General features: G+C 37.7%; 1 protein-coding gene across 1 annotated transcript; it reads left to right on the top strand.

Annotated features, from left to right (window-relative positions):
* Positions 1 to 2,907: 2,907 nt before the first annotated feature.
* On the top strand, positions 2,908 to 15,839 carry LOC121340242 (transmembrane protein 68-like). Its single transcript, XM_041412868.1, has 6 exons — positions 2,908 to 3,235; positions 4,183 to 4,347; positions 6,782 to 6,975; positions 13,280 to 13,340; positions 13,745 to 13,884; positions 15,735 to 15,839. Exons 1-6 carry the CDS (start codon positions 2,908 to 2,910, stop codon positions 15,837 to 15,839), a joined length of 993 nt encoding a protein of 330 aa, XP_041268802.1.
* Positions 15,840 to 17,634: the final 1,795 nt, after the last annotated feature.

Genomic DNA, 17,634 nt, shown 5'->3' with positions numbered 1-17,634 from the left:
TTGCATCCCACCCATCCAGCTAATTGGCAGAAGGTGAATTCACTCTGTATCTACACAACTTCTTTCAGATATCTTTGGTCAAATCTGTACTGCTGAATATGTTTTGTAGGTTTTTAAAAAATATGATTTTGCACATCGGTGCATTTTATTTTCTTTCTAAAGCATTTTTCCAGTGTCTATATTGAACTTAAAATCAAAAATTAGTAACATGTTCATTTATACTGTAGTCTGTCAGCTATCAAAGTTAATGGTAGTGGTTTTCCAGCCAGAAAGAAATTTTCTGCTACATAAAAATTGAGCTGGAGGAAGAGGAATCAGTGGAATGTTACACTATTAAAACTGATCAATGTAAACATCCTATTACTATTAGAAGAAAATTCTGAAAATGCTGAATAAGGTAGATAATAGATTCAGTTCTTATTTGGTAGAGATTCTACAACTGATGGATCCTTTTTTGTCATGCTAATTGATGGCATCATTCATTGCATATATGCTCAATTTCAAAGAGATTTATTTTTTAATAAAAATGTCAACTGGCATTGGTAATATACGTGCATATACCGACCTAAGTTTGGGCTGTTCCCAAGAGTGATTTTACTTGCACCATCATTTTCACTGGCATCTCTTTAGTAGGGAGCCAGGAGATCCTGTGAGAGATTAGGCTGGGGTAAGAACATAGAGTGAATCACTGGTGGAAGGATGACTTTCAAGTAGTGGCTTAAAGTGACTCTTTAAGAAGCTTCTGTTAAAAATATATGTGCATGAAACCTGTACAAGCTGTTAAACTTAATTTCTTCAGAAAATGGAAGTGAATTTGTTTACAAGGTCTGTTTCCCACAGAATTAGAATGAGTGGCATCAAGTTACCATCTTCTCAGTTTTCTTGCCAGAAGTTTATCGGGCTGTTGAGTCTGCAATTACTCATGCTTGGGGGCTTTGGAATAATCTTAAATCTTGTTGGTAGATTATACAATCTCTTGTTCATCAGTGATCTGTATATCCAAATTAATCCCCGTATCATATCGAGGTCATTATTGATGCACTTGCTATGGATATGGACATTTTATCTGTGATTCTAAGATACTTTTGCTGCTGGCTGTAGTAGTCTGTGTTCCAGACCTCCCAACAATACAAAATCCACTCACTTCCTTCACCCTACGTTGCAGGCTGAATAAATTATTCCAAGTACTGCTCAGTATTTCTGATTTAGTAGCCTAAGGCAAGGCCCCTTAACATGGCCTTCTCCTGGGCTCTGTCAGCACAGAGCTTTGCACACACTGAGGATTTGTAGTCCTTGCTCTTATCAGAACTTTATAAACAATAACTTACAATAGTGTGGCACCATACTATCAGTTTTATCCTTCTTAAACACTGTCTAAACAGATATTTTAATATCTGAATCATGCACACTATTCCTTTTTTATTTCATGTTATTGATAAAATCTCTTTTCGGTGAAAATGTCCAGATCTTCCTATATCTTAGTGAGGCACCAGTCATCAGGATATAAATAATCCTATATTAATTCTTGTTACTTTTTGTCATACTGATTTTGTTTTTTACCACGTTGAACATCTTTTAACACAATGCTTGCTTCCTTTTTGTTTACTAACCTTCCAGCTTGTGCTCTACCTGTGAAGCTGCCTTTATCTCAAACCAGGAGTTTTTGCACTCTGAATCTTCTGATTCTGTCACCCATCTCACTGCAGTGGGGAGCGAATGAGTGGCTGTGTGGTGCTCAGCTGCCTGCTGGGTTTAAACCAAGTGGTCCTTTTTTATGGCCAGTGTGGAGTTCAAAGGGTTTGAGATAAGGACAGATTTCATTGGGGTGTATGAGACCAAATTTATAGCTACTGCAGCTACTCATGCTGCAGGGCTTGCCATGGGGCTTGTTTGCCTTGATGCGTGTTAGGCTCTAGAGCTTGGCCATGGCTGCTTTCCACTTTTGCTCTTTGCTGTACCCCATGTCATCTGTAATTCTGAAGGGAGCTGTGCTTTACACCAGTCCACCCCTATATTCTACCCAAAGCTTCAAAGAAGTAAAACAGAAGTGTACAGCAGGTTTGCTCATATAAGTACACAGCTGAAGACGTAAAGTCACAGAGGTCTGAGCTTGCTGTATTTTCTCATCCTGGCACTGACTTTGGCACTCACGATTTGTTTCTTGTAGGTACTTGTTCTGGTGGTGGAGCGGAAAAATCCACTCATTAAACAAGCACCAACCTGATTGAGGCAAAGAGAATCCGTATTCAGTTATGGATTGCTGAGCTGGATTGCAATGTTTAAATCTCTGGCTAATGCTCAAGATTCTTTAAAGCAGCCAGCAACGCTGGAGAGCTCTCGCATTCCCGTGTAACCACTACCTACTGTCAGGGAGGCAGGGTCAGCTGTAGGAATGGACAAACTAGGGAGTTGCATGTGGAAAACATACCATGGAGTTCTCCTGGCCTTTGCTAGGGCTGGAAGATCTGAAAGAAAGGTGTGTTGTATGGATGAGGCTGCTTGTCCCAGTGTTAACAACAATACCAAGTGGTGTCCCAGACACTTCCAGGCCTTGCAAAGAAGCCATGACTGCCTTGGTTTTGCTGCTGTCCCTTCAGCTGCTCACTCCCCTGCTAAAAATACTATCCATTTACTCTCTTTTGAGAGAAATCATCTGATCAGCCATGCTGCAGGGTTCCTAAGGCTTTGTTGAACTCCAGTCCTTCTTGTTTCAGCCCCTATTCCATAAATACATGGACAATCTCCTAATCAGCAGCTATCTTAGCATGACAGAGAGACACAAAATATTTGAATCTGTGTTGTACCAAAATACAGGTCAGGTGTATTTACAGAAAATTTTTTCCTAAATTGAGAAAATACAGCTGGTTTGTTTTGTTTTGTTTTTCTTTTTTCTTCTCCATGCAGGACATGATAGGTAGAAAAGAATCCTGTGCTCCAGGACAGTTACCAATGACCAGCCTCAACTGCCTTTTCTATGCACTGGAAGAATGGACTGTTGTGGAGTTCCTGAAGAAATACCTTTTTCATCTGATCATTGCCTCACTGACAATTAGTGCAATATTAGTTTTTTTTATAGTTCCTTTAGCAATCGTCTTTTTCATTTATCTTACTAATATTTTGCTTTTAATATATCAGAGGAACAATGAGTTAAAAGCAGATCCCTTGAGTGATGTTTGGAATAGTGTAAGAAAAACTATAGCAAGCTTTTGGGATATATATGCAAGAATATGGCATGGTAAGTACAACCTGACTTGTCTGAAGTATTGAATTACAGTAAGTGGTAAATACACAGAAGTTTTAATTTTTGCAAATACGTTACATTTATTATACTTTTTATGGCTTCTTTGAACAACCTGCAGTATAAAACTGTCTCCACGTGCTCCTAGGACTCTGCCTACTCCAATCCCGTTCAAATGGCTCATGGCAGGAGCTGTAGCAGGGATGGAAATGAAGGCAGACAAGGTGGAACAGAGCTCTTAGTTGGCAAAAGCTGTGTCTTTCCCAAGCCTTTGTATACATTAGCCTTCTAGTCTGACTTCACCTGAAACCTAAACCAAATGTAGGAAGAATCACGACAAGGATTCATAGAAGAGCATGTCTATGAGGAAATTCCCTCCCACTGTGAAGTGAATATATTTAACTCTTGTGGGGAGAACCTCTCTTTGGGAATCTTAATGATTATGGTTTCAATTTAAACATCTCACCTTCTCTAAAAGAGAAACTCTTTATTATGGAAAATATCAAACTCTTCATTCTCATTGACACAGATTGGAGATTCATACTTCCAGATTTCAGGAAAGTATCCAGACTGTTGCCCACTATTTCTAAAAATGAAGCATTTTCACACTAGTTACTAATTTTTTTTTTTAAGTATTATTATTGTACTATTTACAAAAAGTTCCTAATGGGAAATAATTACTTTAGCTCCTTCACTGGGAAAAATGTCAGGTTCAAGTCTGATCTCATGATTAAACTGACCAACAAATCAGTCTAGTGATATGCTGTGCTGTCTGAGGGACTTTCTCTGTGGTATTGACCAAAAGATCCATCCAGAACTTAAGTATTTTGAAAGCTACTACAGAGGGTTTCACAAGTCTCTGAAGCTCACTTAACCAAGTAAAAATTTTTCTAAACTGCCAGATGATTTACAGATATCATTGTATTGCTTTCCATCCCAATCAGGTTATGAGCTTCATGGTGTGAAAAACCTCCCAGAAGGACCAGGCATTCTTGTGTATTACCATGGAGCTATTCCTATAGACTACCTTTACTTTTTGTCTAGACTCTTTCTGTGGAAGAAAAGACTTTGCCTGTCAGTAGCTGATCATTTTGTGTTTCGTTTACCAGGTAAGAACCTGTTATCTTGTATTTAAGCTTCTTGGATTCAAAACCTCTCCTGGTTTTGGTGAAATTTACATTTACTATACTTGAAAGAGAGTTTTTAAACTAAAAGGATGCTTTTAGCTTTTTAGACTAAAAGTTGGTAGATGTAACAGGACAAACAGAGTAGCATTATCTTGTCTTTTCAGTGAAAACATTGGTAACACTCCAATGCCAACAAACAGACATTATAATTCTTTTGGGATGGAATGTCATCTGTCAGTAGAAAGTGCCTGGATAGGACTCTACTATTGACCTAGTGCTGACCTGTCAGGAGAAGAGACAGAGAAGCAGAGAGAATTCAAGTTTAGAAAAACAAGGCATAAAGAAGAGAGTCCAGAAGGAATAGCAGAGGAATTATTTAAAGGCACCTTTATGCCACTAATATTGAAAGCTGTTTTAAAATAGAGAATAGAGGAAGCTATTTAGAAGGATATCCTTATTTTCCTTACATAAATATTATAAACTCAAGTAAATTTGATGCTAAAACCATATTCAGGCACTCCTGGATAGATAACAATAATTTTCTTAAGTCCTACTTAGTAAATACTGTATAGTACTGAGCACATTGGAAGTATGAAGTCATCAAAAGATGACTGGCTTTGAAGAGTACCCTCAAAAAAAGAGAAAGTTTAGCAAACATTGCAATGGAGACTCCTTTCTTAAGGGATAAATAAGAGGGCACTGTTCAAATTGAAGTGTCTTTAGCACAGATTTTTATTACAAATATAAAATACACATTTGTTGTGACTAAGCAACACTCTCAGCTGTGCAGTTCCTGGAATACTGGTGTGTACATAACATATTGATTTCATTATGTTCATGATAGAGCAACAAAAGGTGGCAAATGCTGTGTCAGCCTTCAAAAAGGCTACATGGTAAGAAAGACTACAAATAATTGAAGTTAGACCTCCCCACTGCATTACCAGAAGATGTGGCTATAAGTGAAATTCCTCCCTAACCTTCTTTTGCTCTACTCTGCTTACTTTTTGCAAAGAAATGTTACACTTCACAGATTGGTTCTTTAAAAAAATGCTCATGAGCCTATGCTGGACCTCATTCAGTTTATTTACAGGATTGATTACAGTTACAGGAGATTTCTTCTTGTGAATTAATAAGTCTCTCCATCTCAGAATAGCTTCTGAGTAATAAAGTTACAAAGAAAATATAAGGATGATTCAGAGGTGTGGCATAGCTTCCTTGGAAGAGCTAGGACATCAGACAGAAGCATTGCATGGCTGAGGGATAAGAAATTCTGTGAGACCTAGAAAAGGAGAATAAGAAGTGATAATATTTTCATGTGATACATTATAATTCTCAAAAGTTTTAAAGCCAAGTAAATGAAGAACCTCCTTGCTTAATAACAGTATGGCATTCCTGACTTTAGGATGAAACAGATAAGAGTTCACAAAAGATGATTAAACAAAGTCATCATCTGTCTTTGACAGAAAGATCTATTAAGCATGATACCTTGAATAAGATTAAATACAATTAAATTACAGGATTCAGCACTGTTATCTGTTGTCTTCCAAAGTTTTTGTTGCAGACCTCTGTCAGTCCAGAGCTGTTGCTTCCATTTATTAATATAAAAAAATTATTTTCAAGCTATGCTCTTTGAACAGGGAATTTGAAGATTGTGGAAATGCTTGTTTGCTTTCTATCAGAGTTCCAAAGTGATATATTTAAAATATGAAGATAATATTAGAAATCATCGAGTACTTCTATGGTTCTCAATCTGTCCTTTAGAGAAATCCCAGCTATGGAAACAGAGGAAGGAGATTCACTGTGGTGAATTCATTCATGTGGTGCTGAAATTGCCCTGCTAGTTTCTGTCATTCATGCATCTTGACAGTCTTAGAGCAGTTTAATTTGATCCACATAGTTTGCAATTTAACCACAAAATACTCAATTAAACAACTCAAAACCTCAATGTTTAAAATGTTAAATGTCACATTCTAAAAGAAGACCAAAAAAAGCTGCTTGTCAGGTATTTATTTTTGTACCAATCTTTATTGTACTGATTCTTTTTGCTGTATTAAAATGTGTGAAAAGGAGAGAGGAATAGATGTTTATTTTCTGATTTCTAGCTATGACCCATAAGTTTTGTTTACATAATTTGGTTGATCATTATGAAAGATAGCATGTGGAAGCATTTTTTTAATTGAAGTGCTCCTGACAGTATGGTTCATCTTCATAATATTTGGGCAAAAATATTGTCACATATCTGTCATTTTGCCAGCATTTACTCTGTAGGTGTCTTACTTCCTTCATAAAAATTTGTCTTAGCCTAAATATATAGCTACTAGATTTTAATTTAGCTGTAATCTGGCTCCTCCATGCAAAGAGCATTTGGGATATATATCGTTATATTAAATGTAGATTTGCTCCTTATTTATTTCAGGACTTAGATTATTGTTGGGAGTGACTGGTGTCATACCAGGTACGAGGGAGGAGTGCCTGGTTGCCCTGAAGAATGGATACTTGGTGTCCATCTCACCGGGTGGAGTTCGAGAAGCTCTGTTCAGCGATGAAAGTTATCAGCTCATGTGGGGAAATCGAAAAGGCTTTGCTCAGGTCGCTCTAGAAGCAAAAGTGGTGAGTGCCATACGTTACCATTCCCAGTTTTTGCTTTCTGCATATCTGCTTCATTATAAAATACAGTTTAGGAGCATTTAGGAGAAGAAATGATTGGAAAGTAAAGATTTCATTTCCTTTTCCCATTGCTTTCCTCGAACATATTCATTCACAAGGAGCAAGAATTTTGTGGAACTGTCAAACTTTTTCTTGACTGTTTCAAAGCATCCATCTCTGTGGTTCCATGCCTACAGTTCCATCATGCAGGCATCCAGTGTTTCATCCTAATTGAATTTCAGGAATCTTCACTGTGGTCCTTCTCCATACTGCCCTATGGTTTCATTCTTTTTTCTTATCCCAATAGACTTACATGTTTATCTTACTTCCACATATCCAGTCATTTCCTTATGGTTCTTTAATGTATTATCCTAATCTTTCTTCTCATTTATTCTGTAAGGGTCTAGGATTTTGTCCTTACCTTTACTGTTCTTCATGTTTGTGAAAGATTGCGTCAACTAACTCAAGGTGTGTCTACATCAGTAGAGTTTGAATTATGTGCACTTTTGAAGCAGTTTGTGCATTTCCCTCACCATGCTTTCATTCACATCAAGGAACACGTTAGAATACTGGAGCTGCATTCCTTCTGGCTGAAACTAAACCAAAATTGGAACCTAATACTCTCCAGTGTCAAACGGTGTCTTGGTCAATGGTGCCAAACAAGAACTAGTTCTAGATAAAAACAAAGCACTGAAATGTGTTTGGTGTGGATATCAGATTCTCAGCATCGTCTAGATGAGCACTTCTCTTGATTTTCATTCCACCAATGTACTCATGGCCAAGGTTTCAGTTAGTTTCCATATGGATGATGATCTACAAATACAACCTTCTACCACTAACTCTGACTTCTTGTATCTGAATCTACATGGGAGACTGTTTGTCTGACACAGTCTCTGGGAAATTATTTTATTTGGGATGGCATGCAGCTGAAAGAGCAGCAACTCTATGTTTTTCCTAATTGCCATTCCTCATCATCATCACCACCTTGAGACACAAGTTTTCTTTCTTCATTAAGACTTAGCATACCTAGTGATTTCTGTGTCTGACAATACTGGTGCAAATCCAGGCTTTTTTATCTGTTCTGCCATGCACTTTCTGCTGCTTTCTCATGAACTGCACAACCATCCCTTTTTCCTGACATTCTTATGAATACCTCATCACTTGCAGTGCTCTTTGATCTTCCACATAAAGTTTTCTGTCTATATAGGAGAAGCTGTACTGGGAGGTGAGTTCTTCCCATGAAACTTTAATTTCTTAACATCCCTTTTTGTGCAGTTATATCACTTTTGCACCTCATCTGATTTGTTGCTTCTCAAACTTTGTTTTGGTCTCTTGTGCTGTGGCTCCTAGTACAAAGGATCTGAAGGTGCAAAATGCATGCTTCAGGTTAATATTTCTTCATAACTCTATGTATAAATTATTGTGGGTATATAATTAAACACTAGAATAATTAGGGGCATTTACCCAATGGATAAAATAATTTTAGGCCTGGAATTCTGTTTCCACATCTTGTCTTATGTGACCTTTTAAAAGTCAGGTTTTGGGTGCTTCTGTTCTCTTTCCTGTCCCTTTTTTTCAAAAGGGTAAATGTTAGTCATTTATATTTATATTTCATATACTGTGTGGGCCTGTGCACCACCACTACAAAGAAAGTATCCAAATGTGAATGGGATAAACTCAATCAAATTCATATGGGCATCTTGAGTTCCCTATTGAATTTAATACATTCTTATGTATTAAATGAATAATATGCTGAGACAGTTAGAAAGAGTTGTCACTTTAAAAACTTGAGAGATTTCTATTGATTTTGCTTTCATCTCTGTCTTTCAAGCTACTTCAAACATCTGGAAAAACTTTTGCCAGATATTCTTCCTTCACCTGGAACCTTACAGTAATGCAATGTAACAGGTTGTGGATTTTTAAATAGAAATTGAATTAAAAACTCTGAGTGCCCTTACATAGATTGCCACCCTGATCAAAACACATCACAAGAATCCTTGCCAGTAATTCTCCTAATTCTACAAGTCTTCCATAATATAGAAGCACATGGAAATAAATGAATAGTAGTACATACTATTGTTACCTCCTTTTCTTGACAGAATTTGTGTTTGATTTTTGATGGAGGTTTTTAAAATTTTATTTATTGAATTGGGTATTTTTGAGGGTAAGGTTCTTGTAGTGTGAAAAGTGGTCCTTTGAGTAATGTTTAGTAAAACAGGCACTATGTGGGACTGTTACCAGGAGGGCAGAGAGAATATATTATCCTTTGACAGCTACTAGCCTGGTCTTACCTTTACAGTGCTGGCAGTTCTTATAACTCTTTTTATTACCCTCATTCAGATTTGTGGTTTTTTATGATCAGGAAGTCTGATTAGATCTCTGCATGGTGGACATTGCTGTAATTAGCACGCAAGCTTCACTGAAGCATCATTCATTTTTCTCTGGAAATATGGAATCGGACAAACCTGATATAATTAAACACCTTAAAAAAAAAAAAACAAAAAGGGAACTGATGTGCATTTAACAGTAAAGGGGGCAATATTAACCTTATATATCACTTATATAAAGTTAGGTCCACAGTAGTCACTGTAGCCATGATATTATGGAAAATCCTTGCTGGGATTTTTCCTCTCCTGAGAAGCTGAGGAGCCTCAGGAGAGAAATGTAAACAATTACTATCTGCTGCTGTGGAATGCAACAGGTGCATCTGTGATTGGTCCATGTGGATTGTTTTCCATTGATGACCAATCACAGCCACCTGTGCCAAGGCTGTGAGCAGTCACAGGATTTTTGCTGTGCTGTTCTGTTCTCTTCTTGTTGAGCCTTCTGATCTCTCTGTTCTTTTAGTATAGTCTTAATGTAGCATTTTAATATAATATCTAACATAATAAATCAGCCTTCTGAAATGGAGTCAAGCCTCGTGTCTCCACACACGGAGAGGAATCATCAACAAGTCACTGGATCCCATCTTTTGACACATTTCAAGTTTGATTATTTGCTCTTGCTGCATCCTTTTCAATGCTGGCCAGACTAGTCTTCCTGGTTGACCAAAGACTGAGGTGTAGTGGATGCCAGGCACCCATCAAAGCCTCTCTATCATTGCCCTCCACAAGTGGACAGCGTAGAGAAAATAAAGCAAAAGATTCATGAGCTGAGACAAAGACTGGGAGAAATCACTCACCGAATACTATTATGAGCAAACCAGACTCAGCTTAGGAATATTAATTGCAATTATTAGCTACAAAATCAGAGCAAGACAATGAGAAATAAAGTAAAAGTCTTAAAAAGACCTCTTCCCCACCTCTCCCTTCTTCCTTGGCTGAGGAAAGCTTCCTTGAGCTTCCTTGGCTCCCTTCTTTCTCCTTCCCTGCAGTGGCACAGGCAGATGGGGAATGGGGATCGTGGTCAGTTTGTTGTTTCTGTCACTGCTCAGAGAGAAGAGTCCTTCTCCTGTTCTAGCGTGGTCCATACCACAGGAGGCAAACTTCAAACTGAGTCCATCCCCTGGGCAACAGGTTCTCCATGAACATGTGAGTCACTCTTCCACAGGGTGCAGTCCTTCAGGCACAGCCTGCTCCAGCAAGGGTCCCCTGTAGGGTCACAAGTCCTTCCAGGAAACCTGCTCCAGTATGGGCCTCTCTCTCCATGGGTCTGCAGACCACTGCCAGGAGCCTGCTCCAGCACTGCTTTCCTGCACCTACACAGCCCTCTTTCAGACATCCATGCTCTGGTGTGGGTCTCCTCCATGGGCTGCAGGTGGATCTCTGCATTGCTGTGGTCTTCCATGGGCTGCAGGGGAATCTCTGCTCTGGAGCACCTCCTCCCTCTCCTTCTGCACTGACCTTGGTGTCTGCAGGGCTGTTCCTCTCACATTTTCTCACCCTGTTCTTCTCTGTCCACAATTACATATGTACAACAGTTTTTTCCTTCTTATACATGTTATCATAGAGGTGTTGTGATCATTCCTGATGGGCTTGGCCTTGGCATGCAGCTCTTCCATCCTGGAGCCAGCTGGCATTGGCTCTGCCAGACATGGGGAAAGCTTCTGGCAGCTTCTCACAGAAGCCACCACTGTAGCTCCCCCTCTACCAAAATCTGGCCAAAAAACCCAAATACACTGGGGATAGACTCATCCAGGTATCAGAACTTGTTCTATTATGTAGCAATTAATATAAATTTGCTGATAGTTACTCAGATATCATAAATGAAAGCAAGATAGAATTATAAGGGATTTTAAAAGTTTTTTCTGTATACAGTGTAGACCTCAATCAAAGTACTACACACACTTTATCAAAATGACTACATGGTGGTTAATAACCTGTCACAGATTACTTGAATGGGGATTTCAAAGACAAAACCTACTTTATATAAGAATAGACATTCCCATCCATCATATAATATTACAGAAGTTCAATAGTTTTTCCACTGAAAAAGTTGAAGAAAAGCAAACAAGGAAGGTAGTTTCAGCCTCAGTCCTTACCTGTAAAGTTTCTGCATTTGGTTTCCACTTCATTTTGTGTAACTACTCTGCTTAACAGGAGTCAGAGTGTTACTATTTAATGTTATGACTCAGTGTACCTCTCGGACATATATTTGTCTCAGTCAAATTCATCCATGACTTCTAGAAATACTCTCTGTCTATGGTTTGGTTTTTATAGGCTAATAGGGAGAGATCATAATTTCTGAAGATCCCTCAATTTTACCTGTGCCAAAAAATTCCTTCAAGCTGAGCCAGGTAAAATATAAACAGGAACTATGATTTATAAAATTTTCTGGTATGGGCAAGGGGTTTGGACTACATGATCTCCAGAGGTCTATTCCAACCTCAAGTATCCTGTAATTCTGTGATTTTCAAGCTGGCTGGGGATGATCCAGCTCAGTTCCAACACAGCAAGTATGAATGTGTGTGAAGATCTGGTTGTGCTGCTTTACAAATGTAAGATTTTATGTGCATACCTGTGTTTTCCAGCTTAGGGACTGAATGTTGCTGCCTACCCTGCACATCAATTGCTGGTCATTGTATGAGAGTAACTTCTGTAGTTGCCAGATTTCTTTATAGCCTTCCATATGTTTCTTTTGTACTACTCCTAAAATTTAAAGTGTTTTGTCTGTGTGACAGATAGGTTTCAAACATTTTACATCTTAGATGTACAGTATTCAATTAATAGCTGAAACAAAGTTTGGTATTTTTAGTGTCCAGGACTTATATATTTTTAAAAGACATTACTGATTATTCTTAAGGGTTTATTTCTAACAATTTCCCTTAATTTTGCATTCTGAAAAGTTTACTATTACAGCTTTATGCATGTTTAATACTTTTGTTCTCCCTCAGGTATTTTTTTCCTTTTAATTCTTTCTATCACTATGAGTTATTTGGTAGGCTCTAGTTAGGTCTTTTTCCTGCTTGTTTTTTCCTCATCCTGCAGCTTCTGTTCTGCGGTAGTGATTCTTAATAGTACAGAAGTCTTCTTTCATTACCTTCTGGACAAGTTGTTCCACAATCTGTTCAAAGTAGAGTTTCAGAAAAAGAAAAAGGGACAATAGAGGAGAAAAAAGTCTTTGCATATATGGGTACAACTACTGTCAGTCTGTCTACAAACTATGAAATCTTACCTCAGGCTGTAAGGCATGGCTGTTTCAAGTGCAGGTATCTCAAGCGTGTCTTTTCAGTCACAAAGATGAAGTGAACTTGTCCTGTAAGTGCCTAAGGATCCACCCTCAGAAGGTGTGTAGTCCAGGTCAATGAGGACACACAATTGCCTTTTTTTGTCTCAGGGATCTGCAGAAGTCTTTTCCAGTGAAGTTTTATCCAAACATTACTGCTTCAGTTAGACCCTATTTGAAAAGCAGATGAGATGAGCCAACCGTGAATGTCTGCTTGCTTTCTGCAAGACTTCACAAACTGAATACTTCTCTATTCACCACTCACAATGAAAGCTTTAGACAGAGAAACAATGGAAATTTGTTTTATGTTCCAGTCAGTGATATTGCAGTAAACACATAATATAAAAGTTATATAAAACCTAGTACAGTGTCAGTCATTTTATTTACAGATAGTGACTTTAAAACAGGTGTTTATGGCAGCTGAAAAATAGCATTTTATTTCTATTCTGGAGTTTTTAAAATAAAGATTCTTTGTTTACTACTTAACTAACTGGTAATTACCCTCTGTATTTGAGTGATTTTCTTAGCTGCATTAACAAGCACTAAAGCAAAAATTCAAACCTGGTATAACATTTCCACCTTTTTATTTTTTCGACTTCCTTAGCCCATCATTCCAATGTATACTCAAAATGTCCGTGAAGGCTATAGGATGTTCAAAGAAAGAAGTAAGAACTTAAAAATATATTTTATATATTTTGAATGTTTTATCTCTTTTCTCTCAGATTTCTCTTGGTTTTATCTTAGATTTTGCTTTTTGGACTTTTGCTTACTTTGGATTCTCTAACACTTGCTGTGGGTCGGAGATAGCTCAAATTTGGAAATAGCTTGTGCATAACTGGTTTGTGTATGTGATTTGTCTTATTTCTCTGGTCTATTTGTCTTATTTCTATGGCCTATTAAGTCTATCAAGCTTTGTTTTGGTGAACAATTGCTTCAATCCTGTAACAACTTCCTGACTGTCAAATAAAGCATGAATTTTTACAAAGTATTCTACATTAATCATATTTCATGTTTGGATTGTGTTTACAGTGACTATAATCTCATTTTTTCCTCCCATAAACCATTTCAGGATTTTTTAGACAGTTATATGAAAGCACTCGATTGCCTTTTACCCCTCCATACGGAGGACTTCCAGTTAAATTTCGCACATACATTGGGAAGCCAATCCCTTACGATCCTAATATAACTGCAGAGGAATTAGCTGAAAAGGTAAGTTCTCTCTCCTTGCAATATTGAACTACATACTTTGCTTTCTACTATAGGTGCACTTGCAAACCAGTTTTTTGCATGCTTGAATAAAGACAAATACACTTTTACTAGCTTGTTCACCTATGGGCAGTTGAGGTTTGGAATCATTTAATGTACAAATACCTACCAATAAATAATGGCATAGTCACAGTTGATTGGGATGCCCTCATCCTTTCCAAATGTATGAGCTCTGTCTTCTTGTTATGTTAACTTTGTTTCTCCCATGCCTTTGATAACTTTGATAATAATTATGATAATTGAAATGACACAAATTATGTTTTAAATGCAGTTTTCAGTAACTATGAAAATAAATTTAATAAATAACAAATAACTTTGAGAATCTTCACCAAATAGCATAGGGCTCTAGAAGCAAAGTTCTTCAAGAGCTTCAGTCTCATTGTCAAAATGAAAATGTTAAAAAGTTGCATCCAAAATATAAAAATATTTTGAGTACCTACAGTTTGGTGAAATTAGTGATGCCCAAGAGCATAAGAGTGTTTATAGATCTAGAGTTGAAGCATTTTTCAAAATATAAAGCTAAACTGAAAATACAGCTTTAAAATTTTTCATGGAAGATAAAGGAGGATTTTATGAAGAAAAAAAAATCTGCTACAAGCTAGAAATATATGAAAAAATCAACTGTCAGAAATCACTTATTAAAAAACATCTCACTGCACCCAAAAAGATGCAACAAGGCTAGTTTTTCTTCTTTTGTTTTCTTTTTTCCTTTTTTAAGGGTCTACTGCAGGTTGTGCTGAGCTTCACAAAAGTGAAACCAGAAAGACAGGTTTGGTCTGTCACAAGGGAACAGCCCCAGCAAGCTGGAGAGTTTGCTCTTAGCACCTTTAGGAGGCTGGAAGCAATATGACTGCCCTTATGGTTATTAATATCCTTGTATTTTAGTGGAACAGTATTTTGTGTACCTGCAAAGATGAAAATGAAATTTCCCATGATATTGATTTATCTTCCTAAGGCAAGCCTTTGGCTGCCCCCTCTGACCACCACCCACCTTGGTGGGAGTACAGTTAGGTCTTCTGTGGCTGATATTACTTTAAAAAAATGTAATATAAATGAAGTTTGAGGTGAGCAGTGGCCTAGCTGACCTCTCTCTGATCCTGCCCTACAAAGGAGTTAGGACATGAATCTGTCAGGAAAGGTTTGGCTACTCATTTTTTATATTCATAGTGATATTCTACTATAAATCTGCGGTAGATCAGTGGAGTACGTAGCTACCCTTATTTCAAGTTTGAACACATGAGAGAAAACAAAAGAAGATAATTTCTTATTTCTTTTAGAAATATAGAATATTGTATTCATTTTGTTCCTAAACTTTCATTTGAACCTCGTGTGAAGAGTATAATGAATTTTCTTATTATGTGCATGCTTTGTATGACAAAATTATGGGAGAATTCATGTTAGGAAGGACAGACAAAGATTCCTACTCCAAATTCCTAGTCCAAGATAGGTCAGCTGTAAGATCAGATGAGGTGAGTCAGGTTTTATCCACCCTTTTTTGATGAAAATTTTCAGGGATGGGAGATTGCAGAAACTTGATGTTTGAGTATGTTAAAAGCTACTTTGACTAAATAATGACTACATTTGATAAATCTCAATAATTTCAGCCTACCAAAAATGCAGTCATGGTTTTTGTTCCCTTCTTTTCCAAGAAATGTGTCATTAGGACAGCTAGTTAATATAAAACAATTATTTTCTTACAGTAGAGCCTCTTGAACCTCTGAGAAGTTAGTGATTATACTTTTCTTCCATGTATAAAACAGGTCTTTAAAGGCAAATTTCTCTTCTCTTTTCAGACAAAGACTGCTGTCCAGGCTCTCATAACCAAGCACCAAACAATCCCAGGCAACATATGGAAGGCTTTACTGGAGAGATTTGATAAACATCGTAAAAGTGATTAGCACGCTCATGTTTATTGCATTGGTTTTACAGCATACAGTAAAAAACAATGTCCTACAGCACTGGTAACTAATAGTTGGTGTTTAAATTACAAATTTGAACAGATTTGGTGGAAGAAAACAATTAACCTCTAGAAAGTTCTTCCATGTCTTTGAGAATATCCTGAACTAAGAAAGATTTATAAAGATGACTTATGTATAATAGCAATGCAACAGCTAAATTCCCCCAAAGGAAATCATGCAGCCAAAATGTTTCTGGTTCCTAAAACAAGTTTGTACTTACATCTGAGGGCTTTAGTGGTGTTGTCTAGATCTGTGTCTTTGTGTTTTGAGCACAGTCTGGTCTCAGAGCAGAGCCTCAGGGTTGGTGTTGTCCCACCAGAGACCACCCCACGGGGGGCACCTTCCCTGATGGGCCCCTAGCAAGACATGTCAGAACAAACTGTCTTGCTTTGGATAATCAGCTACTGCTCACGCCATTCTCCTAGAGACTATAAAAAGAAACAATCCCGTAAAAACAGTTAGACTTCTTCAAACACATCAGCTTACTAGTGCGTACCCTGGAAAGCAGGACTGTGTGCCTCCAAGACTTTTTCCCCACAGAAGAATGTTTCTCAAAGAGAGGGGTAAAAAAGCTTTAGTTCAGTGTAGCAAATACTGCAAATACGTGTAGAAGTTAGTTTCAAGTCTGAGCTGGTTTGTGCATGCTCTATTGCACCACACAATAGTTGCTTAGTGGATGAGGCTGCCCCAGCCTGAAAGGCCCTGGATATGGAGTGTGCAGTATGGTTGTGCTGTATTTACTCAAATCTCCCAGTGACCAGCTTGGGGGAGCTTTCTCAGGCAATGCATCTTTGAGGCTTATCATCACTGGTGGTTTGCCTAAAGATGCAGTACTGCAACACTGCCAGTACACATTGAACCAAAATGCCTGTCTGGAAAAGCAGTCTTGTCTTCCTAATGCAACTTGTGGAAAACTGAGAGTTAGTACAAAGCAGAATGTGTTTATACAGGCTGTGGGATGTTGTGACTGGTGGGAGTGGGACAACTTTGTGTAATCTATCCAATATGCCACTAAATGCAACCAAGTCTTAACTTCAAAGACCAAGATAGGTAATTTTTGTGCCTGATTTTCCTTCATGTGCTTTTAATATTTAAATAATCTTTCCTCTCAACATCCTGAAAGGTTACGTAGCATCTAAGGAAATATATGTAATGTTTGCCCATTTTTCAGTAGAAAACTAAATCTGCTCTTTGGATTAAAATAAATTCTTCCTTGACCCTGCCTCTTCACAAGTATTTCTTGCACATCTGGTGAAGGGAGAAGGACGGACAGGTGAGTTATGTCCCTGGACCAAAAAGATAGGAATCCTGTCAAATGCTGTCAACCCTCAAATCTGTCTTAAGATACAGGAGTCTTTACTTGAACACCTTAACTACAGGCAGAAAGATTTTTTTTTCCCAGCAGAAACTCAGCATGCATGGGAGATGATGAACTAAAGCAGATCAAGATGCAGACTGATATGCCTGGACATAAGCAGGAATTCAAACTGTGAAGTCTTACATGCCGCACTGCAGTGAGGCAAGCTAAAATTCAAAGCCTGAGCTTTCAAGGGAGAAATGGAACTAAAGGAAAAGGTTATTGAATACTAAAATGGACACAGATAAAGAAGCAAGAGGAATTATAAGTAACCAGAATCTGAAGGCTTTATTTGTATTGCAGACGCTGTAGAAGGACTAGACAGAATCATTGTTTGACTATCCTATTTTTCAAGTACATCAACTCCATCATGGAATG

The sequence above is a fragment of the Onychostruthus taczanowskii genome, unplaced genomic scaffold, assembly GCF_017590055.1.
Source record: "Onychostruthus taczanowskii isolate IOZ18803 unplaced genomic scaffold, ASM1759005v1 scaffold4, whole genome shotgun sequence".
Lineage (NCBI taxonomy): Eukaryota > Metazoa > Chordata > Aves > Passeriformes > Passeridae > Onychostruthus > Onychostruthus taczanowskii.
The sequence above is the reverse complement of the archived record's forward strand: the minus strand, read 5'-3'. Positions and strand labels throughout refer to the sequence as shown.

What these genes read in the sequence shown, in the direction of transcription:
- LOC121340242 (XM_041412868.1), top strand. Translation starts at nt 2,908, where the DNA reads ATGATAGGTAGAAAAGAATCCTGTGCTCCAGGACAGTTACCAATGACC. An exon ending in ATATGCAAGAATATGGCATG is followed by an intron (nt 3,236 to 4,182) that starts GTAAGTACAACC and finishes CATCCCAATCAG; the next exon opens with GTTATGAGCTTCATGGTGTG. An exon ending in TTTTGTGTTTCGTTTACCAG is followed by an intron (nt 4,348 to 6,781) that starts GTAAGAACCTGT and finishes TATTTATTTCAG; the next exon opens with GACTTAGATTATTGTTGGGA.